Raw genomic sequence first — 24,770 nt, 5'->3', positions numbered from 1 at the left:
ATCCTTATCTGAAGTTGAGGATACAGGCTTGTTTGGAAAACCCCAGTTGTTCATGTATTTTTGGAAGGTAGGAGGAGAGATCAGATGACCCACGTGGGCATGGCATCAGGAAGGACTGAAATAAATTTTAGGTCCCCATGAAAGCAGAGATTGGATGTTATAATCACTAGTACCCACTCTGATGGAGAGTGGGGTCCACCCCAGTAGGGCCGAGTCCACTTTGACTTCTGAGACTAATGGAGACCTGGCCATGGACTCAAGCGTTTTCAAACCATGGCTTGGATATGGAGGGAGTCACGGAGATGAGGAATGAGGTGTACAGAAAAGAGAACAATGAGATGAGAGAATGAAGTATGCTTACCAACCTTTCCCCACAGAGGATGGAAGAGATTTTACAGGTTAACAGAAAAAAGGAGTGGGAAAAGGAAATTACTGGGCAAAGAATAGGAGTTAAAGACTTCTCGGCTGGTCCCCATCAGTGGCATGGTGGTCTCGGCAGCACCGATTTGGATATTCAAGCACCTGGGGCTACTGTGGAAGTGATTTGCTTAAACCACAGAGGAGATTCTGAGGAGCATCAGAGATCCCCCGGGAAAGCTCCTTGGCCCCTGCTGTGTTGGCCCAGTTCTGGTAAGTCAACCGACCCGGACCCCTTCCTATGTTGATCCCTGCTAATCGACCTTCTGTAAAAATGACATTGCAAATTCACCTGTAGCCGTCTATTTTGTTCTCTTGCTGGTGAGGAATAGGAACTGATGTAAATTGGTGAAGGTTTGCTGGAGCCTGTAAGAAAATATTTTATGAAATTAAAACTAGTGCTCATTACTGTGGTCCATTAGGCTGTGTGGGCTCCCTGACAGGGCCTGCCTTTCCCAGTGCCAGCGTAGATCGGGACAGTCAGCAGTCTGAGTTCCCTGGATCTAGCCTGGCTGCTGCTCACCCCAGGGTTGTTAGGGGCTAATGAATACGACAAAGACAAGTCGTGTGTGTGTGTCACCAAAAAGCAATACCAGAATACCAGAAGGTTTCCTTCTCAACTTCTGGTCACTGTGGGGAGCTATGCATACCTGTGAAGAGTTCCCTGGCTGGCTCTGAACAGCAGCCTTGCTCCCTGAGCCGAGGGACATCACTTTTCCAGGGCTTTGAGCTAGAGCCCTGGGTCAGATGGGGGAAGGGAAACATATTAGAACAAGCTCCATGCCTTCAGAACAACTTTGATTCCAAGTCCCAGGTCCTGGAAAGAGCAGGCACAGGCATGTTCTAAGCAGTGTGGCCACAAGGAGGCACAGTCTTGTGTCTGGCATATTTAACTACATTTTCAAACAAAAAGGATCTGATAATCCGATGATGGTCTTCAAGAGTCCACAGCAGACTCCCAATGACGTCACTGGCTACCCTTCTATTATTGTTAGGGCTCACAAAGATTTTTTTTTTTAATGAGGAAAATGAAACATACTTGAGGCAAATTAGTTTATTGAAGCAAGCAAAGAAGATACAGAGGGGCATGCATGCTAAGGAGGCGATCTCAAAAATAAAGCAGGCTGCTGCAAATCTGAAGGAACAACGCACTTCAGTTTGTGCATTTCCTTTGCAAAGAGCTTGGTGTTTGAAATGTAGCATCTGCAATTTTCTGAGCTATTAATTGCCATAGTAACAACAGTCGATTAGTAAACAGTCCTGTGAAATCACAATTTCAAAGACAACAGCACAACTGAGACGGCTCCCCCAGCAGTTAAGTTGCCACCAGATTTTATTTATTTCTTTTTAATAAATAGGTTTTTTGAGAAAAGAGTACTCTTTTGTGGTAGCTCAGTCACACTGCCTTATTTGAAACCTCTAGAGTAGTTATAATTTGCAAGAGAGTCAAGAATGGGGACAGTATGAAATCCTGGGAACTCTTAGGGCTGGCATCCTTTAAATAAATGTTATGCCCAGCTTTCTGAATGACATAAAAATATTAATACTGTGCAACATTATTTTTGTTATCTTAAAATATAATCACCCTGGGAAGAATCACATTATACATTGTGTTATTCATTCAAACTCTTTTCCATGAAAATGTAAATGAAATTGATCACCATTCTCAGGTTTGAATTTAAAAGAAGAACCAGTCTAGGATGTGTGGCCTTGCAAAGAGTCACAGAACTCAGAGTTCTGATACATGGGACACACAGGGACACACTGCATGGATGGGGGTTGGGGTAGCAGAGCAAAGGGAATGAGCTGGGGGAGAGCCAGAAACCATCTCCCATTTGGATACAGTGCTCTTTTATTTGTGGTCACTAGGCCACTACCTTAGCTTGTTTTCCTTAAAAGAAGCGGAAAAGGCAACAGCCCCAGAAGCAGGAAATGCTGACGCTAGAACATGGTTTGCTGCTGGGGGGACCGTCTCAATACAGGCACGGGCTATTTCCCAGGCTGCTGGCAGGGTGCCTGGAAACACGTGGCTTTTCGAGATACTCTATCACACACCCGGCTGGCGTCTTACCAGGGTACAGGCCTTTATGTGTGGCATCCCCTTGGCTATTGTAATACTGCATAGGTGGCTGGGTCCTATCGTATTCAGAGCGAGGGTCTCTGATTCCTAACAGTGCTGGTGAGGAGGAGGTGCTGCCGACTGAAGGGAGAGGCAGAAGGAGAAGGGAGAGAGAAAGGAGAAGAAAGAGAAAGCAGACTGTCAGTGTCTCTGCAAAATCCTCTCTGGAAAAATACAAATCAGCAATTAGCAATGCCACGCAGCTGATGCTAAAAATCAGCCTTCAGAGGTACTGTGAGTTGAAGAGCAGCCAGTGCGACCTGCAAGCCCTGCAAGCCCGCCGCTTCGAGGATCAGTGGGCGTGGCGAGAGCAGAGCTTCCGGAGAGCTGAAGCCTGGGCTGCCCAGTTAGGGGCGCAGCGCAGACACCATGCAGCTTTCACGGTAATGGGCCTCAAGGACTCCGACGTGCCTTTACAGCGCCTTTACAATGGAGCGAGAGTAACTTCTTAGCCATGCGAGAGGTACATTTGCTATTTTATGATCTCGGTTCGGTTGCTTGTAAAACAGCCGTCTATTATCCTTTATGTGCAGTTCTTTAGTAAATCGATGTTTTATGGCATATTTTGATTTTTAATTATTTCAAAAATATCTGCATCTCTGAATGTGTTTGAGTAAGAGTACCCAGCCCATAACATTTATACGTCTCTTTATGGTGATCAGCTGTCAGGGAAATTTTATAAACTCAGTAAGCCTGGCTCCTTAAGAAGTTGACGGTGCTAAGAAGTTCAGCCTCACAAAACCCCAGACGATTTTTTATCCCAGCTTGAGCCAGATATTTAATAATAACATATACATCCACAGGTCTCCTTTTGAGCATTTCTGCACAGAAGGAAAGCTTCACGCATTTTTTTTCCTCATTAAAAAGTCATCTTGCTTGCACTAAAGTTAATTATAAATAAAAGTGGTCACTTATTCACTTGATCCACTTGCAAGCAGCAGCCTGCAAACCTTGCCACCAGTGCTTTTGCACACCTTGATGCTTTCAGAGGCAGGACACTGAAATATTTTCCCTAAAAGGTCACTTCACTGCCGTAGGGCTGCTGTGTGTTAAAGGGAGGTGAGCATGCATGGGCTGTGTCTATGTGCTACTCACCTTGCTTACTTTCTAGAAGATAGCAGGACAAAGATCATGCCCACCCGCCTCCCACAATTACATTAGCGCAAAGGCGTCAGAAGTGCCAGTAAGTCGAGACCACATCAGTGCTGACAGGTGGAGGATTAGCGCTTAGAATTACTGGAGAAACAAGTGCGAATTCTATCCTTCCTCTCAAACGGAATCCAAAAAGCTACGTTCAGGAACGTGGATGGGCTCATCAACACTGTCCAGTGTATATATGTGAGGCCCTCAAAATAAGTTCATTGTTTAGTAACTATGCCCTAATCTGTCTGAAATTATCCTTTTGCCTGTGCTACATATGCCTTTGGTTAAGCAGCCAAATCTCTTGTTTCCCCTGACACCCCTATTCCAGAGTCCCTAAAGAGTTCGGAGCATTTTTATACAAGAAGACAGCCACAGGCTACACCTGGAAGCTCAGCAAGATGTCAAAAACCAAGCGTTAAGTCTCTTTGAAGAAAACAACTCATAATTTAAAAACTAAGATAAAAATATACACCAGACGCAGTAGGCACAGACACTTTTAAAAAACTCTTAGTACAAGTGGAGCTATCCAATTATGTGGTAAGAACCACCAGTCCTATCTTTGTCTTTCTGGCCACATTTGTCCACATGACAAATAAGACTGCCAGCAGTAGCACAGTTGAATACAACAGATAATATTTATATGTCAGAATGGGAGATTTAAAGCCAAATAAAAAAAAGATACTACTTTTCCTGTTTCATTTAACTAAGAATTAAATTTATAGGACTAACTGTGCTTGGTAGTAATATTCTGTCCTTGTATATAAAAAACAGCCCGAGTCTCAGAACGTTCTTTCTACAAAATTAGGCACTAATAAGTAGGTCGTGTGGTTGCCAAGATTCCCAACTTACAAATCAAAGGGAATTCCTGTGAACCCACCTGTAGAGCCTGTTCCCATCAGTCATGGATAAGGGGTGGGGGCAGGTGGCAGGTGGGGGTAGGGTCTGGAATACAGCCAGGGGATGGAGGTTTAACTGGGAAGAAGGAAGGTGCAGGAGATTGTGGCTTCCCCAGAATGCAGATGTAAAGATCATGTCTAGAGGACCTTGTTTCTAAGAGTTTTCACTAAGAAAACTAAAAAATCACTTTGGAGGAGATTCCAAACTTGAAGCTAGTGGGCAGGCAGGGCAGCTGTTTTCAGGCATAATCCAGTGGTTCTCAAAGTGTGCTCCTCTACTCCTACAGCCACATCACCTGGCCAGCCTATCAAACACAGATTCCCAGACCCCTTCACAAACCTAGTGAAGCAGAATCATGGGGGAGTAGATGGGTTGGAGGGCCCATCTTTTGTGGGTAAACTTGCATAAACTTTTAAAATGGAAGGAGGGAAATGGGTCTGTTGTTTACAATGGCATGTAATTCCCAAAGAAGGCTCTTCGCTTGAAAAGCAAATCCACCTCCTAAGTGTTTGGAGGTGACAGGCTTAATTGTCTATGTTCAATCTTCTCTGGCTGGAAAATAACATCTGTCACACAAATGTTCTCGCGAAGGAGTGGAGTTTGCCTACTGACCTGACTGAATGATGGGTGACATCTGTTGGTTGGTGGTAGACAAGGAAGGATGTGATTTGAATCGGTCTCGCTCTAACGTTGACACAGGTGTAATAAAATGGTTCTGATTCCACCCATCCTGTGGAGTTAAAAGAGAAAAAGAAACCTCTCAAAATGAATAATGACATTTCATTACAATAAATGATTATGAATGTGTGCTCTGATGAATGCTAATTATGCCAAAGCTATTCTTGTTAAGTTACCTTTTTATAAATGCTCCGGAGGTCCCGATATTGCCACAATGTATTCAAGACCTGGGCTGCTGCCTTCACCACCTTCAGAGATGATCTAGGAGAGAGCGAGGTAATGTTAATGAATGTGGGAGGCACATCCTCAGGCTCCATTTGCAGAGATTTAAGCTGCAAACCAGTGATCAAGAGGCCATCTCTCCAAGGACCAGAGGGCACAGGGGCCACTGCTGGAAAACACGACCGAGGAATCAGGTGTACCTGGGAGTTGGGTAGGTTCAGGGCGGGCCCAGGTGGCTAGGACCAAAGTGAGACTCTCAGCCAGTCAAGTCTGTGGTGAGAGGCTGTGATTGGCATGAGCCATGACCCTCTAAGCTGGAGGCCTCTTTCAGGTGTCAGCCCCTAGCTCCCCCCATATCTCCCATGGGGCTGACTTCCCTGGGGCTTTGGGATTAACTCGACCATGACCGAGCATCCTGAGTACTGGAGGACCTTCCCACTTTAAATGTTTCCCCCATGACTAGGTCTTCCTATAAACACCAGCATTGCCTTCTTATTTATGCCTCTGGGTAAACGTACATATGTGCTGTAATGTTCAGTTTGGAAAATACGGTCAGTTGTAAGTTCTCTCTGAAGACGTTTGCTGAATGTTGGCGCTCTGTTCAAGCACTGCTCACCATGAGTCACTGCTTTTCACCTCGAGGGCTGCTCCTCTAAATCAGTGGCTTCGGTGATAAGTGAAGAGGGAAGTGCAGCCTCCTTCCTGAGCCCAGGCCTGCAGATCACCACGTCAGAGGTGGATCAGCGCTTGGGGGGTCAGCGGTAAGGATAATGGGATACCTCTTCACAGTTCACCTCAACATCGAAAATTCGACTTAAGATGTGTACCACAGTATCTAAAATCTGATTTCCTCTTATCTTCCTAATGAAACCCTTAGGAAGGGGAGAAGTAGTGAGGTGGGCAGGCTGGAAGCACTTTCTCTGCCCCAAACAACAGGATATGGGTTGTAATGATTCTGAGGGCTTCAGGGAGGAGGGAGTATAGTCATGTTCAGGGATAGCGCTGTCCCTGTTCTTGGAGGTGGGGCATTTCTGCATCTAACTCCGCCCCCACCTCCCACTCAAGACTACCTCTCCTCAGTGTTCCTCTCAAGGGCAGAACCAGGTCAAAAAAACCCACTCAAAGCTGTTCTAAATTGTACATTTTCAAAATGGACCACAGAGTAGGAGATATCTCAAAACAAAAAATGAACAGAGATGAAATTTCTGATACCTGGGATGGCCTCACAGGGCCTTCGCACCTCACAGCCATGCCATTCTGAGCCAGGTCCTGACACTGCTGCTGGTGTTTATCTCCCCGCCTGTAGGTGCTAGGCAGCCGGGAGGGGCAGGAAAGACAGACCCCACGCCGGCTCCAACGACTGCTCTGCAACACTCGAGCAAGCAGGAGTGTGCCGGCTACATACCTTGATACAAACTGCTAGGCTAGATATCTGCAGATGAATTCTATCAGCAGAAACCTAACTCTTGAGAAAATCAAGGAAGCTTCTGTGCTCACCTTTGCAGCACACCTCCTTGGAAGAGTGATGTATCCTCAAAATTCTAATTCTTATCCTCTAATTTCTCATCTTCTCTTAAACGTGTGACATCAGTAGCGTTCAACTGGACAAGTCTCAACTGTTGTCGTCCTATCTGGTTAAGCAGAGCATTTGACACGTGCTCACCTTTGAAGCACTTCCTTGGCTTCCAAGATACCACACATTCCTGATTTTCTTCTGAATGCTCTGGCTACTCTTCAGCTCTTTTGCTGGCTCCCCATTTCCTTGGGGAAAATTATATCAGCCCTTAAGCCTCTTTTCTTTCCACTTACAGTTCTTTCTTTATTCATCTCAGCCCATTTCACTTCTCTAAATACCCCATTTATACACAAATGACTTCCAAATTTTATTTCTAGTTTGGACCTCTATCCTGAACTCAACTCAGGTATATTCTACAGTTGACCAGACATTTCACATGGATGTCTAATAAAGGTCTTAAATGTAACATGTCCAGAACAAACACCTGGTCTTCCCTAAAAACCCTGTTCCCGTAGGCTTCGCCATGTTAGTAAGTGCAACTTCATCCTGTGGTCTTTTTTGCCAAAGACCTTGGGGTCATCCTTGACATTTTCCTCCTCTCCTGCTGCTCATCTAATCCCTCAGCAAATTTTGTTGACTCTTTCAACCATGTCAGCATCAACCACTTCCCCACAACTGCTGCCACCATTAATCTGTACTTGGTAGAGGGGAAGGTTCATTGAGCCATGATGACCCCTTTAAGGGAAGCCAGATTGTGTCCCTCCTCTGCTGAATGATCTCCAGTGGCTTTTGGTTTTCCTCAGAGTAAATCAAAGTCCTTACACTGACCCACAGGGTCCTGTATTTCTGGTTACAGAATTTTCTTTTTTTTTAATATACAAAGGTTTTGGCACTGGTTCGCCACACCTTCCCGCACCACTCCTGACTTGCTATGTTCCCATTGGCTTCCTGCTGCCCATCACATGCGTGAGGCACTCTTCTGTCTCAGAGCCCTTCCACTTCCTCCTTATCACCTTTCCTGTTTTTATTGTTTGCCCCATCTGCATCTGACAGGCTGTGTTTCCTACTCATGGGTACCTCATCTACCTTGCCCTTGCATGTAAGGTACCCAGGGGTAGGGGTTGTTGGGAGATGTGCTCACTGCTGTAGCACATAGCAGGTGAACAGTAAACTTGGTGAATGACTCCTAAGGGAAAATAAATGTGTGTTTAGAGGACAACTTGAGTTGATCGAGAACTTTGAGTCTCTTGTTTTGAAAAAAAAGATTACACTGGATGAGAATTTTTCTTTTTTAATACACAAAGGTTTTGGCACTGGTTCAGCATTTCTCCAGCTTCTTACGCCTTTCACAAATGAAGGCCCCTTAATGAAATTTTAAGAGCACAAAAAGTGATTATTGGTTCCCTTAGCTTTATCTCTAACATTTCATTTCTTTTGAAATAAAAAGGTGTGTGTGCATTTATTACTAACGAGATAAAAAAGATATGCAAGAAAAAAGGACTGAAAGGAAATTGGTTAATGTGGTTAATGTTGACAGGTGTGACTTCTAGGGGATGAGAATATGCTTTGCGACATTACTCATATTTTAGAAATTCCTTCAAAAGTATAAACTAAAAGATTAGACAAGAAATAAGGTGAGTTGTAGCACTGTCACTTAGTCAAGTAATAAATATTTACTGAGCAACAACTGGGTCAAGTTGTTCTCCACGTACAGGGTAGACGAAAAGACAAAGTTCCTGCTACTGGGGGAGTCGGACGGCACAGAAAGCCCTACGTTAACATATCAGGGGTTAATCAGTGCTGTGAAGGAGAACAGAGCAGGGGACAGGGTGGCAAGTGGGGAGAGAGGTGCCATTTTATGGATCAGGTGGCTGCTGTCCTGTGTGTTGCAAAGGCTCCAAGCAGTCCTACTTCCCACTTCCTTGAAGGATTCTTTGATCTGATACTAAGGCAAACTGATAGTCCACTGCTATAACTCTGTGACAAAAAAAATCTTCTATTTTTGCCACCAATTCTTTAATTCCTACTTCTGCTGCTTCATCAATTAGGTGTCACCCAGAAGTAAAGGGGAATGTATGATCCAAGCCCAGGGCACATCCTGAGGCCACACAACAGGCCCTGCTGCAGAGCAATGATTTTAATACTTTTTAGGCACCTGGCAGAGGCATCAGTCCCAGAACTGAGGATTCAATAAGATGTTTTTGCAGAATAGGCCCCAGAGGCTGGAGCAGAGTCAAAGGTGAAAGGGAAACGGTGCCCCCAGATTTTCGTCATCATAGCATTTCTGATTCTTCCTGGGGTCAGCACAACCAAACATGGCTTTAGAGACAAAAATGGATGTAGGGGTGTTACAACAAAGTAAAAACCAGAAAAAAAGGGGCCACAGGACTGCAAATACCTCTCCCAACAAAATAGGTTTTAATTGGTGGAGACTGTTTATCTTATTAATAGTGTGTATGACATGCAGAAATAAATTGTTTCCAATAGGAAATATCCTCCACAAAAGCCCTTATCATAGGACAATCCCATCTCCTCCCTGCGCCAGACTTGCCTGTCTCCTCTGCCCTTGGTTATGTTCACCAGCTTCTCTATCCCCCCTGAGTCGGCCAGGGCTTTGGCATTCTCCATGTTTTTGCTCGTGACCTCATGCAGAGCACAGCAGATGGCCGCCATGGTCTCATCAGACAGCACACTGGGGCCGGTGCCGCCGGGAAGCCGGTTGACCAGGTCTCGCATGGCATATTTACCTGCCAAATGCAAAGGAGTTCATTCTGCTTTCAGAAGGTACAGGTTTTTGTTATTGTTGCTGTTGAAAGATCCTGACAGTGTGTTGTCTCTTGAAAATAGAACCTCAAAAGACAATAACAGGAAAAAAAAAACCATGGCAAAATAGGAAGTGACAAATATTACAAACGTAGGGGGGAAGTTAATCTTTACGGCAAAACCACTTGGAGAAATAATTGGTTTATAAAACATTACAGTGAGCCACTAGAAGAAAATGTAAATCAGCATATAGTTTGGTATGCCAATCAAGTTGCTTTAGTTCAACTATCTTCATTAACAGTGAAAAATAAATTATAAAAATAAATTTTACTTTCAATTGAATTCCTATTCATCAAAAATACCTTAAATTCCTCTTAATGCTTTTAAAAACTGATCTTTGAATAAGTTTTAAAATTGGACTAAGTAAGGCTGCCAAACAATACTTTTCATTAAATCTTTTAGGGTCTTAACATGTGAGCTGGGTACAATTATACATTTTTATCAAGTGAAAGGTAAATATCAGTTGGTCTGACTTCAACAGTGATAACAGGTTAGTTTCTTTTAAAGGACACAAGTAACCTTTGGCGTTAAAATGATGGCTGATTATTTCATAGGAGTGATGCAACATAATAGAGATTTGTTTATTTTGAGAGAGAGCACGAGCACGCATGTGAGAGCAGGGGAAGGGACAGAGAGAGAGGAGAGACAATCCCAAGTAGGCTCTGAGCTGTTAGGGTGGAGCCCAATTCGAGGTTCGATCTCAAATTCTATGAGATAATGACCTGAGCCAAAATTGAGAGTCAGATACTTAATTGACTGAGCCACCTAGGTGCCCCAATATAACAGAGTTCTTGATGGGACAATGCTGGGGAAGTCCCCAGCTATTCAAGCATTTCTTTACGGATACTCTGTTTCCCTTACTTCTCTCTCAAAAGAGATTATCTCTAGCTTTTTCAATTTCAATTACCAACTGACAAACTAGAATAACTGCATGACAAACAAAAGAAATGAACTAAAGCTCAAGTAAATATTTTCTTAGTTTTTTTTTTTCTATGCTAATAATTGAGTGGATACAAAATGGGTTTTTTATTAAAGACCTATTTATATACAATGGTAAGCAGTGGAAGTTAGGCCCTGACTACACGCTGCATAATTTACTGTATTTCAAAGGGAAGGCTCTGGCTTACTCACGGTGAACATTGTTGTGAATAGGGGGAAAACAGTATTGACATTGTAAGCCAGAAGATAAATGTGGTTTTTAGAACAGATGGAAGTTAGCGCTGGTGATTTTGAATATTCACGAAAAACCAAAATGTCCATGACATGTAATTCGTCATTTTGCTAAGGCACAACTTTAAATTGCCCCCGGAGACTGGGATAAGGCAGCTCACTCCGCCTGTGAGTGAGCCTGGTGGTCCCCTTGGAGCCTGCAGCTCTAGACAGCTGGGCTGGTTCGATTCAGTGGAGTATGCAGTAACTTTCATAGAGTGACAAAACTTGGTTTCCTTGTGAAAAATGGCTCTACAGAGAAAGTCCATTGCTAGTGCTGGTGATGGACATGAGCACAGAGTGAAGGAAGAAGGGGATGGTTCTCAGAAACAGAAGTACTGAATAAATTAGAGTCGAATATTGAATCTGGGAGGGGCTCAGACCTCAGGAAAGGAGGGATCTTTATAGAGAAAGAAATAAGAAAGTGATTCATGAAACCATTCAAGAGTGCTCCAGTTAGGTAAAAAAAAGGCTCACAGGTAGAGAGAGAAAATGCTCTTGAAAGTTTAAAAGGGAGTCAAGACATTCACAGAAAACACAGAGATGCTCTGAAAGAAGGGCAAGGCTTGGTAAACACGGTCCCCCTTCCCAGAGGTCTTGGCCCTCAGTGGCCCTGCACCTCTGCACTCCTGTGTCCCCTCCCCAGCTGTAGAGTGACAGGCCACAATCCTATGTTGTCAGGCCTTTAATTTTTAGCATTAGAAACTCCCAAACTGTATGAGCTTCTTCTAAGAAATTCAAACAGTATGGATGTAAAAATAACTTAAAAAAAAAATCTCTTTAGGGACCTGAAGGATTTCTCTTAAGAAGTATGGGAACTAAGAGTTATAATGCATACTGGCATCAGGCACCAGCGGGACTGTATGAACAGGGTGTGGAGGAAGCTCCTTTTCACTCATCAGGGGACAGTTTGGCTCAAAGGAATGGTGTGTTAAGAGCAGGTTAACCTGGGTGGTAATTTAAAATAGCAATATTGCCAGGCACTGTGTAGTGGCTTTCCTGTAAGCTGCCACAGTGAATCCTCAAGGCAACACTTTAAGGTAAATATTATTGCCCTTGTTCTTTGTCTCCCTCCCTCCATCTTTGTGTTCCCCCACCCACACCCCCCCCATCTCAGGGCAGGCATATTTTAATGAGTTCAGTACCTATTCACTAATCCACATGAAATCCTATCAAATCTCCCCTCCCTCTCTCCTGGCCTGTCGTCAGCTGTGGGGCTGGTGTGGAGCTTGCTGGTTTATAAAGGGCTGCTTCATTCTCTGATTTGCACAGCAAACCTGCAGCGAGGACAGCAGGGTGGTCGGCTCCCTTTCAGACATGGGGTCAAGGAAGTTTTCAAATTTAGATGAAAGAATTGAAGCAGGGTGGGCTCACCACAGCACACCCCAGGGTACATAGCCAGTGAGCAGCAGATCCAGGGGGTAACTGAGGTCAACTGGAGAGTCTCTGATCTTTCCTTTACCCCACAGTCGGCTTGAGTGTGGCAATGCCCTTGGAGACAAGCAAGCTAAGTTGGTGAGTGTGTCAAACTTGAAGAGGGGCTCAGTGTCAGGTTCATGCAAGTGCCAACCCTACAGCCCTGAGGGTGGATGCTTCCTGCCATTTTGTACCCAGTGTGCCTGACTTGCCTTACCCTAGTCCTGATGCCACCCTTGGGTGTAAATGGCCATGGGACAGTGGTTCTGCCTCAGGGTGAGCACTTAACACAGATCTGAGAGGGAGAAGCTATAAACCATTTATGTCATTTCTTTTTTTACTTAGAACATGGTAGTTGGTTAGCAGATACCAGTCTCAAATATCAGAAACGGAGAATTAACTTATTTTGTGGCTCAGGAAATGAACCTTTCTTGAAAATGTACCTTCCCTGATCAATGTTTAATTAATGAGCTTGGCTCTTGATGAAAAGGGATGGTCACAAAAGATAGACACCACAAAGGGTACCCAAATATGCCAAGAAGCCAGAAAGTAGAATTCAGTTGCTGATGATATAAAATGTCATCTTTTATATAAATCAAAAGAAGAGTCTTATAAATGTTACTCTGTTTTTGTAGCTTACCTTGTCACCAGAACATACCTATGAGCTCCTTGTTGCGAACATCTAGTGCCATATTCCTCAAGGCAGTTGCCACAGAAGAAACAACTCTGTCATTATCCATTCTCAGAAGTTCTACAAGGATGGGGAGCCCTTTTTCTTTGCGGACGGCTGCCCGGATATACGCTGCAAACTAGTGAGTAAAATAGGCCAATAAGTAATATAAAATAGAGTTCAACTCAGATGTTACTATCACCTAAAAAAGAGGTTTCCAAAAGATAAACTAATAGATTAAATGTTTTCTTTCCAATTGGAGAATAAATCTGTGGTGTCAGTAAAGAAAAAACCATAGTTGGGGATAAAGATAGGCGAGGATGACTGATTTAAAAAAGAAATTCTAAAGCCTAAAAATCTCAAGCCACCATCTGCCAGATATTTTTGTGCAGAAAAGAGAAGGCAGTGATTGCTTTCTACCTCAGATACATAAATATGATTAAGGACGGATCTTGGGTCTTCTTGGCAATTGGCTCCATGCCAGGTCCAGAGGCTATAAATAGGATGGCAGTAACTGATCACTGCACATTACAGGAGAACCTGTCTCCATCAAGTCATTCTTTTCCTATATTCTCTGCAACAATATTTAGAGTTCAGTAACCTTTCAAAGAGATTGACTGAAAAAAAGCCCTTGCCTCAGAAGAAAAGGAATTCTCCAGAAACACTGAGCATCATAATTCACGCACACTGGTGAAAAAGTAAGTATATTTGTGTGCAGGATGCTTTCTTATTCAAGATTAGTTAGCTGCTTTTTTTAATTCATAGTCAAGAAATTCTTTTGTGACTATGAGGCAAGTTTGTTCAGCATGTGTACCATTTGAATTGGAAATGAATGCTAGCTAAGTCATCAGAGAAATAACTAAAAAAAAAAAAAGTAGCATTTGAAAATTGGGTCTTTAATCTTGTTTTGAGCTTTTATTGACATTTTTTACCAATGCAAATTGTTTTTCAAAATTTAGGAAAGTTGAAAAATGTTGCTCATGAAACATCTAATACTTTCCTGCTGTGGTCAAGACATAAGGATAAAGATCTGCCAGCCCTTTGTATTATTTTGAACATTAAAATATATGATTGACCACTCAGTTTCTTGAATGCCAACAGATTACTTAAATAATACAAGTAAGAGGAAAAGACTCATTCCAAAGACCCTATTAACATTCTTCATATGAAACGAATACTCCTATTTTTCTAAATCAGATGAAATCTGTGGGGGAGGGGGAAAGGAAATGGAATACTTGATTTGCTATAAAGCACTCAAGGCAGCATTCTCAACTTCTCTCTGAAACCTGCAAGAACAGAGCCAACACCTGGCTCATGTGGAGACCACTTGGCTCAGCCCAGCCCAGAGTGCTTCCCTTCTGGGGCACCACCACTCCCAATTTAGCCTCTGACTTGATAGCATCTGTGGTTAGGATTATCTTAAATTTTTTTTTTTTTATATTTATTTTTATTTTTTGAGAGAGAGAAAGAGCACAAGCAAGGGAGGGCAGAGAGATGTGGACAAAGCAGGCTCCAAGCTCTGAGCTGTCAGCACAGGGCCCGATGTGGGGCTCGAACCATGAACCTTGAGCAGAAGTCGGATGCTTAACTGACTGAGCCACCCAGGTACCCCAGTATTTATATTTTAAGTGAGCTTGCCTTCTAACTTACATTCACTAAATGACCATTCAACACAACTCAAATCACATCTATGTCAATTATTATCTTATTTATTGTCATACAATAAGCTGGATGTGAACACTGGGTCACCAACATAAATATTTATCAATACTTATGTGCCAAACACAGTCCTAGGTCCTTCACATTTATTATCTCTCTTAATGCTCATAGCCACCTCATGAGGTAGGTCTTATCTCCATTTTACAGATGAAGAAACTGAGGAGAGAAGATCCAAGGCCCCTAGCTAATAAGGAAGGATCAGGATTCAAAACCAAGGGGTCTGGGTCCATAGCCAGCACTTAGATGCTAAGCTACTTAAGAACAACAACAAAATAACCACATTGGCTTAGCACTAGGCCGTAAATATCTGTGTACATTCATTATAGCAGCTGACTGCATGTAAGAAACCATACCTAGCCTGAGCAGTGCTTTTCACTCTCATGGATAATACAGTGGCCAAAAGCTTCTCATTTGGGGAGGTGGTGGTGGCAGAAGTAGCCAAAAACAAGCATTAGAATAACTTTACTAAAATATACTCGTCAGGAAATTTTTAGAGGTTAAAAATATTTCAGACAAGGACTGTCTGGGAAATTGCTAGAGGTTGTTTAAGAAGTTTTGAGACCCTGCTTACAGTAACAGTAGGAAACCACTCTCAATTTTCATAAAGAAGTCACACACCTTCAAAGGGATGTGGTAATGTGCATCATCCATATGTCTGTAAGCATCTGAGAGAGGGACGGTGGCCCCTCTCCCTCCCACCTCAGCCTTAATTCAGGCCCCTGACATGTCTAGCACGGAATCCTAGCCTCTATTTTCCTCTTCTTTGAATTCATCTTCTGCACCGTGGCAGAAGGGACCCAGTAGTATCCACAGCTGTGTCACCTGTCTGCTTAAACCCCTTTAGTGGCCCTTGTGGTCTGCAGGTCACGTCCCAGCTTCTGAAGCTTGGCCGTCAGACCTGTCTGCGATGGCTGGGTCTAACCCAGGCCACACTTGCCCCGCCCTTGATGCCCCAGCAACCATCCTGCAGTCTCTGCCACACTGTCCTTTCCTCTCTTGTCCCTTTCTCTAGATCACTCCCTCTATATACCCAACCTCGCACTCTGTTGGCTTAATTCTGCTCATTAAGAGTCCATCTGGGTAGCACCATCCCTCTAGGAAACCTTCCCCATCTCCTGGGCTCCCTCTTGGCCTTTTTGTCACCTGCCAGGCTGGGTTAGATGTCCTTTTTCAAGACGCCACAGTACACATATCCTGTGAAGGCTATGCTGTACTGACTCTATCTGTACATTTTTCTTGCTAGTCTTCAGCTTGTACAGGGAGGGCCGTGTCACATTCATCTTTGGATCTCCAGAACCACTTGCTATCTCCCTCCTTTTTGTGCTCCCACCCTTTCCCAAACTCCAAACAACTGTCTCCTTTTCACCATCATTATTGATCTGGCTGCACAGATGGAAAGAATTGTAGATAACTGGAAGACATCATACCTTCCAATTTCCAGCAGAGAGGTTCTGGAGAGATCCGGCAGAGCCTTCCAAGGTGGCTGGGTTGGAACTTTCTGCCAGAAGAGTCAAATATGGTTTTACCACTGATGGATGCCATAGCATCTCAACCCCTTTGGGGGACTTAGACAGTCCTGGGATAGGACCAACTCCATCCCACTGAAAGACAAAGAGCACACGTGAAATGGAAACAAAATGAACACAACATTCCTGAAAATATTCCTCTCTGCTGGATTCAGCTATAGTTAGGTAGAAAAACTGTATGAGAAATTTTTTTTTTCTTGCCAAATATGTGATTTCTTACTCCTAGAAAAATGAAACCTTAGAGTTTCATGTCAAATAAAATGCTAACTTGATCCTCCTGTGGCGTTCTCTTTTTCTTTTTCTTTTTCTTCCCCCAGCAGCTTGGCTCCGAGTCCTTGCTGGGAGACTCTTTTCCTAGTAAGTCATCCAGCTCACTCAGCCCCAGTAGCCGGGCCTGTGGGACCTCCAGTTCCAGCCGATAGGACAGGTTCCTCAGGGTGCACACGCAGTTTTCCACAGTCTGAAAACCAACACGGCGTATAATTAAAACCATCGTAGCACATTACTGCAAAAATGCTTCTGTACTGAGCTGCAGTGGTCATAAATAAATGTAGAATATGAGCTCCTTTTTTACTTAAGGGAACCTGAAACAATCTAAGGAAAGAATTACAGTTCCAGAATTTCTGTGGGATACCCAAATGACAGTGCAGGGCTATCCTCGGTACATCTGTGGCCCCGATCACAATGCTGCATCTGATGAAAATGTGCAGGGCTCTGGAGGAGAAAATGTCCAGTGTTCCTGCTTCAGTGCGGCTGCACTGGCAGGGGTGTACCCAAGTTGCCACAACGTCACTCCTTTTCGCCACTAGGAATCCTTGCCATGGCAAGAGGTGCGAGCAACCCCCTCTCTGGGGAAGCCCCTCCCCCCAAGTCCCATCTTCGGCCCTTCCATCCATCTCCCTCTGCCCTCCCTCTGAGGAAAGTTCCATCAGCTCTTTCTCTGTTGACATCTGCCTTCTGTACATGGTCTTTTGCTTCTTAAAATCTGTATCACACCTCTTGTTGGGAGGCCACCTGTCACTTCATTCCTCTCCATTTCATCTGCACATCTTTTGATCAACGAGGTTCAAATAAAAACCTGGCCATCACTTTGAGTTTTTCCCCCACCTTCTCCCTGAGCCTACCACTCGTCATTCTCTTCTCTCAGACCCACGTCTATGACACAGGCCTATTTATGGCCTCTCCTTATCTAGCCCATAGCTCGCCCACTTGGAACTCCTGACACTTTTAGTCCCTCCTTTCTGTTTCTTGCCTCCACCTTCCTCAGCTCCTGTTCCTGGGGCAAGGATGGGGAAAACTGGAGGGGAACAGAAGGGTCTCCTACTGGAACAGGCTAACCAGCAAGGCAACAGAGGGAGGGTTGAAAGGGCCAGACTGGGGATGTAGAGAAGGGTATCCGCGTGGGTGTGGGCTGTGGGGTGTGGGCTGTGGCCTGCACTGGGGCAAGAAGGGCAGAGAGGTTGGTGGGTTATAATGCCTCAACCAGGAATGTTTATTCAGTAATACTCAAATACAGATGGGTCTGATTCTAGGCACAGGGGACACAGGACTGGAGGCAACAGCAGCACGGGCAGTCACGTGACAATTAGCCCAGAAGAACCACAAAGAAAGTTAGGACCCTGCCACCCCACACTAAGTCCTTGGCCACATGGAGTCACTCAGTTTTCATGGTTCTAAGGCTATTTTCTTAAGTTGACATGTCCCTGTTAATTTGTAATTTTTAAATTAATCCCCTTAATCTGGAGTGTAGCCTAATGAGGAGGAAAGGCTCAAGAATCCCAGAAAGAATCAATGGCATGCAAGGAGCAGCATCAGGCAGCTGTCATCATCTGCCACCATACCCCTCGCATGGCAGGCCGGCACTGACCTTGCTGTCGTAATCGGATGTGTTCACACATGTGTGGATCACATACAGGAGCGAGTCCACCAGCCCCTCACAGGAGCGCATTTGCTTCCTCGCTTCCTCCCCTGCAGAGCTGAGGTTCCTGAAGGGGCAGAGACACGTGGGAGCTGCTGAGATGAACAGCTTACTCCTTAGCCACGGAGCCTTATCTTAACATCAGAGAGAACCGACGACAGGCAGCAACCGTGCAGATGCCGTGTGAGGAGGCATTTTAACATCGCGAGAACTCACAATAACTAGCTCCCTGTTGTCAACCCAAATAGAAAGGAGCAGGGGCATCTGAATTCTGTATCCCTCTGGTGACACCCTACTTTCTAACCTCCTAAAAAGTTGTTTTGGGGGCTATCCTCCTCAGTTTCCTCATATGTAAAAAGGGGAGAATATTGACCACCTCATAGGGTTGTGTGAGGAAGAGATGCTCCATATAAAGCAATTATTAAAGTGCCTGGTATGTCAGCTATGGTTGTTATTTCTAGACATGCTTTGCTTCCCTTGTTGGGCCACCAGATATGGCAGGCTCCTGTACCTATTATAATGTTTTGCATGTAGTAGGTGGTCATAAATGCTTCCTCAATGAACGAACAGAAGAAAGGTCACTTGTTGTATAGATATTCAAGTTAAATATGGACATTTGCTTATGCTACACTTTTTCTCATCTTTTCAAATATAAAAAACCCTGAAAATTGCTTTAGGTCTCATCCATATTGAAACTTTTTTTTAAAGATTTTATTTTTTCAAATAATCTCTACACCCAACGTGGGGCTTGAACTCACAACCCCAAGACCAAGAGTTGCATGCTCTACCGACTGAGCCAGCCGGGCAATCCATATTGAAAATTTTGATACCAGTTTGCCTTCATGAATTGATACCATATATTAAGGATCTATCTCGTTTTATGTGGTATTAGCAAAGGTTCTAGGATATGCTAAGATTTTGCAAAAACTTAGGCTAGATAAGGGGGTCTGGAATGATTTTTCTTTTCATCTTTGTTTTTCTGGGGCCAGAGAGACAATGTCATCTGTGGTCCCTACTCTGTTCTTATCTTGTGTCACTTCTCAGTAGCACTTAACAGCTGCCATCTTCTATTCCTTTATAAGCCCCTGGGACCTTTCACTTCTTTGGTTTTCCTCCCATCTTTCCTTCTTAGTCTTTTCAGCCAGGGGGACCCCCTGGAGTGCCCAGGACTACTTTGGTCCCTTCTTGATCTTTTTCCATTCTCATGGGTGGTCTCCCTCTGCCCCTTGGCTTTAATACAACCTGTGGATCCATGCATGACTCCCAAATGTCTATCGTTAGGCTGACCCCTCTTTAAAACTCTGGGCTCCTTTATCCAACTGCTTTCCTGATATTACCACGTGGATAGCTAAACAGACAACTCAAAATGGACATGGCCAAAGCTCTCAACTGCTCACCTCTCTACCCTTTCTTCTCCCTGTGTTGCCAATTTATCCAGCCAAAGATTGAGGTATTATCCTTATCTCCTCCCTTTTCCCACCCCTCTATTCAATCCATTAGCAAATTCTGTCAGCTCTCTCTCCAGAAAAATACCCCCTATCTCCTACCTCTCTCCAGCACCTGGTGTAGGCCACTGTCATCATCTGCCTGGATCTCTGCAATAGTCTTGGCCTCCAGTCTCTACTGTTGCCCTTGTTTAGTCTTCATGCTGAAGCCAGGATCTAGTCCCATCACTCCCATGATTAAAGCCCTTTGTCAGTTTCCCAAGGCACTTGGAATGAAGTGCAAAGTCCTTCCTCTGACTTCAAAAATCCTGCATAATCTATGGTACTACTCTGTGTCTTGCCCATTAAGCTCCAGCCGTAAGCCCATTCTTGCCCCAGAGCCTTCATACTACTTGTTCTCTTCACTTAAAATATGTGTCCGGACCCCACTCCACTCTCAGATGAGCAGCTCCTGGTGGTATTTCAATGTAGGCTTTAATTTCACCTCCTATGAGGGGCCACTCGACCATCAGAATCATCTCCCAATAAATCCTACATTACCATGGCATTCACTGTTATTTTCTTGATTGTTTTCCTCAATAGAATATGGTTCTGTTGAGCAGGGTCCTGTCTGTCTTATTCATCACTCATTTCACAGAGAGGGCATGCACCAAATGTTTATAGTCCTGAACCTGAGGGACCTGACTGGTATGTCCTGCCTCTGGGAAGCCCGGCAGGCTGGCTGAGGAGTGATCACATTCTCCCCAGATGCAGGGGCAGGGAGAGCATGAGGTGCTCCTTCCACAGATCATCAGTAGGGGATACAAACTGCCGTCTGATGCACACGTCTGATTTAGGGAGCTAGCCTGCTTCCCAGGATCCTGACTCTTGTCATCCACCCACAGCAAGGGGGTTGACAGTCACTTGTCACAACAGTGGAAGGCTTCAGAGCAGCAGTCTAGGCTCCCTCTCCATCTTTCAAGCTCTGTTATAGCCTTACATTGGATGCATGGTTTAAATGTTAGCGCTATGTGTCAGATACTTCACTAAGCACTTCATATGGAGCTGATTCTTCACAAGTGTGAGATGGTGTTATTTTCCCTATTCTAAAGATGAGGAAGCTGAAGCTCAGAGTGGGGCAGGAAGCCACTCTGCCCAAGGCTCCTGCTTCAACTTCCCAGAGCACTGTAAGCCTGGGACACTGGGTAGAAACTGAGCTGATGAGTGTTAATGGCAAATAATAAGCACTACTGTCCATAAAGCGGCCTTTATGAATTTCACATGCTAAAGATAATGACTTAAAATACTATTTGGGCTCATTTTCATTTATTTATAAAACTCAAACCCAATGATTATTTAAACCACACACCTTTTGCACCTTTTAAAAGCAGAAAGGTTTTAACCATCACATTTTGAATTTAAACAAAAACCAGGCTGTAAACACATTAGCAGTCAGGATGTGATAACCAGAAAAATGCTGTTAAAGTGGAAAACACAGGAATTTTGGCAGTAATTCCGGACTGAAAGGGCCCTTTTTACTAATCCACAGAAGGGTCATTTATCAGATAATGTCTTTCAGGCCGCTAGTCTGTGCTCATGGTGTTTAACTCACAGGATAAGAGTCCAGTGGTCATTTACCTACATGGTAAACGTTAATAAAATGAAGTAAATCCTCTTAAAATCAATTTAACCATAACACATGCTCTTTAATCAAAGAATTGGAAAGAAGAAATAAAGAACTTACCTCAGGCAACCTGTCGTATTACGCAGAACGAGTGACGTCTGAAATTTAATTTTATGATCATCATCAAAAGAAGAGTTATTCCATCCAGAATGTGGAACGATCACAGTGTTTGTTAAGGTCGAGAGAGCATCTCGAATGATTGTCATCTTTACAGCATCACATGAAGATAAATTCCAAAGAACTCCTTAAAAATGAGATTTAAAAAATCCAATTATCAATTAGAGATCCTGCAGGTTTAGGAATAAACAAATAAACATCAGATGTGAACTCGTTCTGTTCCAAATCTAATCTATGGCCTGAATTTGCAATCAGGCAGGGGTGGACCTCTACTAACTGCTGAGTGAACATATGTGAGCTCCTGGCAGCCCATCACAAAGCCGTAGCAGTCCATCTCTTAAGTTTTAGAGCCGACGTATTTATCAGACAAGATGACTGTGGCTTCTGCAGGGTAAATTAGAGCTACTCTTTGTGTGGAGGGGCACAATCCAATCAAGGGGCACAAACATACAAACATAACACATCTGTGGGTGTCGTAAAGCTGTCATTCACTGCATCATCCCTTACATTCAATGCTCTGTGTGGCAAAACCATTTTTAGACTTTGGTACATGGAAAAAAATTCTTTCTCAAAAGACTGACATGTTTCTCTACATCATGCTTCCTCTTCCTACTGGGAAGCTCAAGCTTTTTTTTTAATTCTTTTTTTTTTTTTTAATGTTTTTATTTTATTTTTGGGAGAGAGAGTGAGAGTGGGGGAGGAGCAGAGAGAGGGAGACACAGAATCCGAAGCAGGCTCCAGGCTCTGAGCTGTCGGCACAGAGCCTGACACGGGGCTCAAACTCATGAGCTGCAAGATCATGACCTGAGCCAAAGTCTGATGCCCAACTGACTGAGCCACCCAGGTGCCCCGAAGCTCAAGTTTAAATATGCTTGCAGTAACATATATAGAGAGCGGTTACATCTGTTTCACCTCCACAATCAGATAAGGTTTAAACATTTTTATTTCCATGTTAAGAGTTTTACTGCCATGTGCAAGTTACTGCCATTCCTTTTTTGGATCTAGGCGAGACTGACACTACATTACGTCACTCCTACTATAATTCATATCAGGACTGAACAACAGACTTAAATGCAGCTTATGAGAGTATTATTTAAATTGTAAGCCTATTAGAGTGTCTTTATTTCTGTATCAACTATGAGGTGGGTTATTGTTACAGTACATATATTTTCTAATAATTATTCTATAAGATATCAGAGCAAATTCAAGATTATACCTACTCTATGACCCTTTCACATCAGTGCATTTTCCTAAGTCAGAGAAATGTAGGTAGAGGGGAGGTGGGGCAGCTGGCACTGAGGTCCTGACATCCCTCAGAGCCCTGCACTCCTGAAGCATCGTTGACAAGATGCTCAAAAGCCCATACAACAGTGCTTTTAGAATTATCGACCAAAAAAAAAAAAAAAAAAAAAAAATTGCTTCAGGCCCTGTGAAGGGGAAGGAATTGGCAAAATCTGCCCATTTCCATGGGAGCATGTCAGGCTTGTGAACATGACTGATCAAGGGTGTTGGGAGAACCGCTGCCTCCAGTGCATGGTAACCACGGATTGTCTGCTCAGCCTTCTCAGGGCCTGGAGAAATGGTGGGGACCTTTATAAAAGAGGGAGGTGTGACAGTGCTGACAGGACCTTTTCCTTTTAGAAGATGGAGAAGTACACACAAAGGGCTTGGAGTGAAGATAGTAAACGGATATTCTGACTCTAAGCCGAGAGAGGACCACCCCTTCCCTGCAGGTCTGTCCTGAGCTACCCACACTGTTGAGGGAATGGTTGGTAATGGAGGCTGATGCTTGGGCTCTGGCTGGGAAAGCCGTCTGCTCTGCCCGGTGCCTGGTTCCTTTCCTCTTTCACTTGGCTTTGACTTCTGGACCTGGCTGGATGGGTTTCCTTTGTCCCCCAAGGACTTTTACCCTTTCTCTGTTTACTCTTTGGGGTGGGATGGCTCACCATTAGCAAAGGACTTCAGGCTCAGCAGTGGTTCATCTAGTTAGGCCCCAAATGGGAGGGGAATTTAGACAGTTTGGAATCAGGAAAATAAAGACATTGCTTTGTCTCTGAAAGCTTGTTGTGTCCACCATTACAGGCCTTTGCTTATATAATACATGACACACGATAGACATATTGTGCATATGGGTGCTTATGAAATGAACTTAAATTCATTAGGCAGAGTTATTTCTCCATGGATTCTGATAAAACTGGCCATGTTTCTATATAAAATGGCTTTAATCCAGGGATGTTTTAATCTTAGGGAGGTTGTGTTACCTGCTTTCTGGAGGTTTCACTGGACTGTCTCAGGGGCAGCCATGTGAGGTGTGGGGGGAGAATTGGCAGCGGGCTGCCAGATCCCCACCCTGATTCACCCAGAGTGGCTCCATATTTATCTGTCCTCAATATTGGGCTGCACTGTGTGTTTCTGTTTGAAAAAAGGGGTTCATGTCTAAAAGACATTTGAAAAGCACTGTTTGAGGGGAAAGGTATCAGAGGACTGATGACCATGGGTGGGACCGGGGAGCTAACAAGTAAAAATGAGTCCTTGGAGATAGCAGAAGGGAGACAAGATGGAAGAAAGAGAGGGTTGAAGCATAGAAGGGTGGGCGATAAAGGCTGCCACGAATGGGGCTTTAACATTTCCTGCTAATGAGGACAACCATACTCCACCCAGGATACTGCCGGGGCCTGCTGGGGCGTGAGCCAGCCGCAGGGCAGCATACGGCCCAGATACTGTTGGGTGGGAAGGGTCATTTCCTAACCTCCCCTGACAATTTTATAACATGTTTTCAAATTCCTCACTCCACAGAATTCAACCATGGGGGAGAGTGGCATCTTCTAATACGCTATGTTGTACTTCATGGAATACATGTATTCTAATAAAGTTAACTGTAAGGCAAGGCTTATGGAAAGGAAAGCTCGTTACATTATAGGCTATAGGTATAAAATTACATATATAACTACAGAAAACGAAACAGTGTGAGTCACAGACTCACATGTGAAAACATGACTAAGAGGGGTGGTTCTTTAGTATGATGGATCTAGGAGTTGATGCCTAGAATTTCTCTGATCACTAGCAGCAAATCTTGTTTTTCATGGTTCCTGCCTCCACTTCTGGCTCCTGCTAAGACCCACTTCTGTTAAGAGGCTATTTCCTAGATTTATGGATTTCCTTGATTTTCTGTGCAGGTAGAATTTTGTCCTGCTCTTTCTTTTATCAGGCATTTAGAATGATCAGTGGAGTTATATGTCATTCTACAGTTTACTACTAGCCCTTATCTACAT

At 43.9% G+C, this 24,770-nt stretch overlaps 1 protein-coding gene across 10 annotated transcripts in view; it reads right to left on the bottom strand.

Annotated features, from left to right (window-relative positions):
• The window catches only part of PKP4 (plakophilin 4), a 238,484-nt gene that overhangs the window by 2,038 nt on the left and 211,676 nt on the right, over positions 1–24,770 (bottom strand). For 7 of the 10 annotated variants that reach the window (XM_042948855.1, XM_042948849.1, XM_042948850.1 and 4 more), the window contains 10 exons: positions 21,442–21,625; positions 18,223–18,340; positions 16,624–16,815; positions 16,257–16,430; positions 13,099–13,249; positions 9,544–9,739; positions 5,431–5,515; positions 5,189–5,306; positions 2,489–2,617; positions 710–783 (listed from right to left, as the gene is read on the bottom strand). In XM_042948855.1, the coding sequence (XP_042804789.1) occupies positions 710–783; positions 2,489–2,617; positions 5,189–5,306; positions 5,431–5,515; positions 9,544–9,739; positions 13,099–13,249; positions 16,257–16,430; positions 16,624–16,815; positions 18,223–18,340; positions 21,442–21,625 (1,421 nt within the window). The remainder of the gene's footprint in view (positions 1–709; positions 784–2,488; positions 2,618–5,188; positions 5,307–5,430; positions 5,516–9,543; positions 9,740–13,098; positions 13,250–16,256; positions 16,431–16,623; positions 16,816–18,222; positions 18,341–21,441; positions 21,626–24,770) is intronic. The other 3 variants (XM_042948857.1, XM_042948859.1, XM_042948858.1) reach the window with 2 other exon arrangements.

The sequence above is a fragment of the Panthera leo genome, chromosome C1 (genome assembly GCF_018350215.1).
Source record: "Panthera leo isolate Ple1 chromosome C1, P.leo_Ple1_pat1.1, whole genome shotgun sequence".
Lineage (NCBI taxonomy): Eukaryota > Metazoa > Chordata > Mammalia > Carnivora > Felidae > Panthera > Panthera leo.
This window is presented reverse-complemented; position numbering and strand designations above follow the sequence as displayed.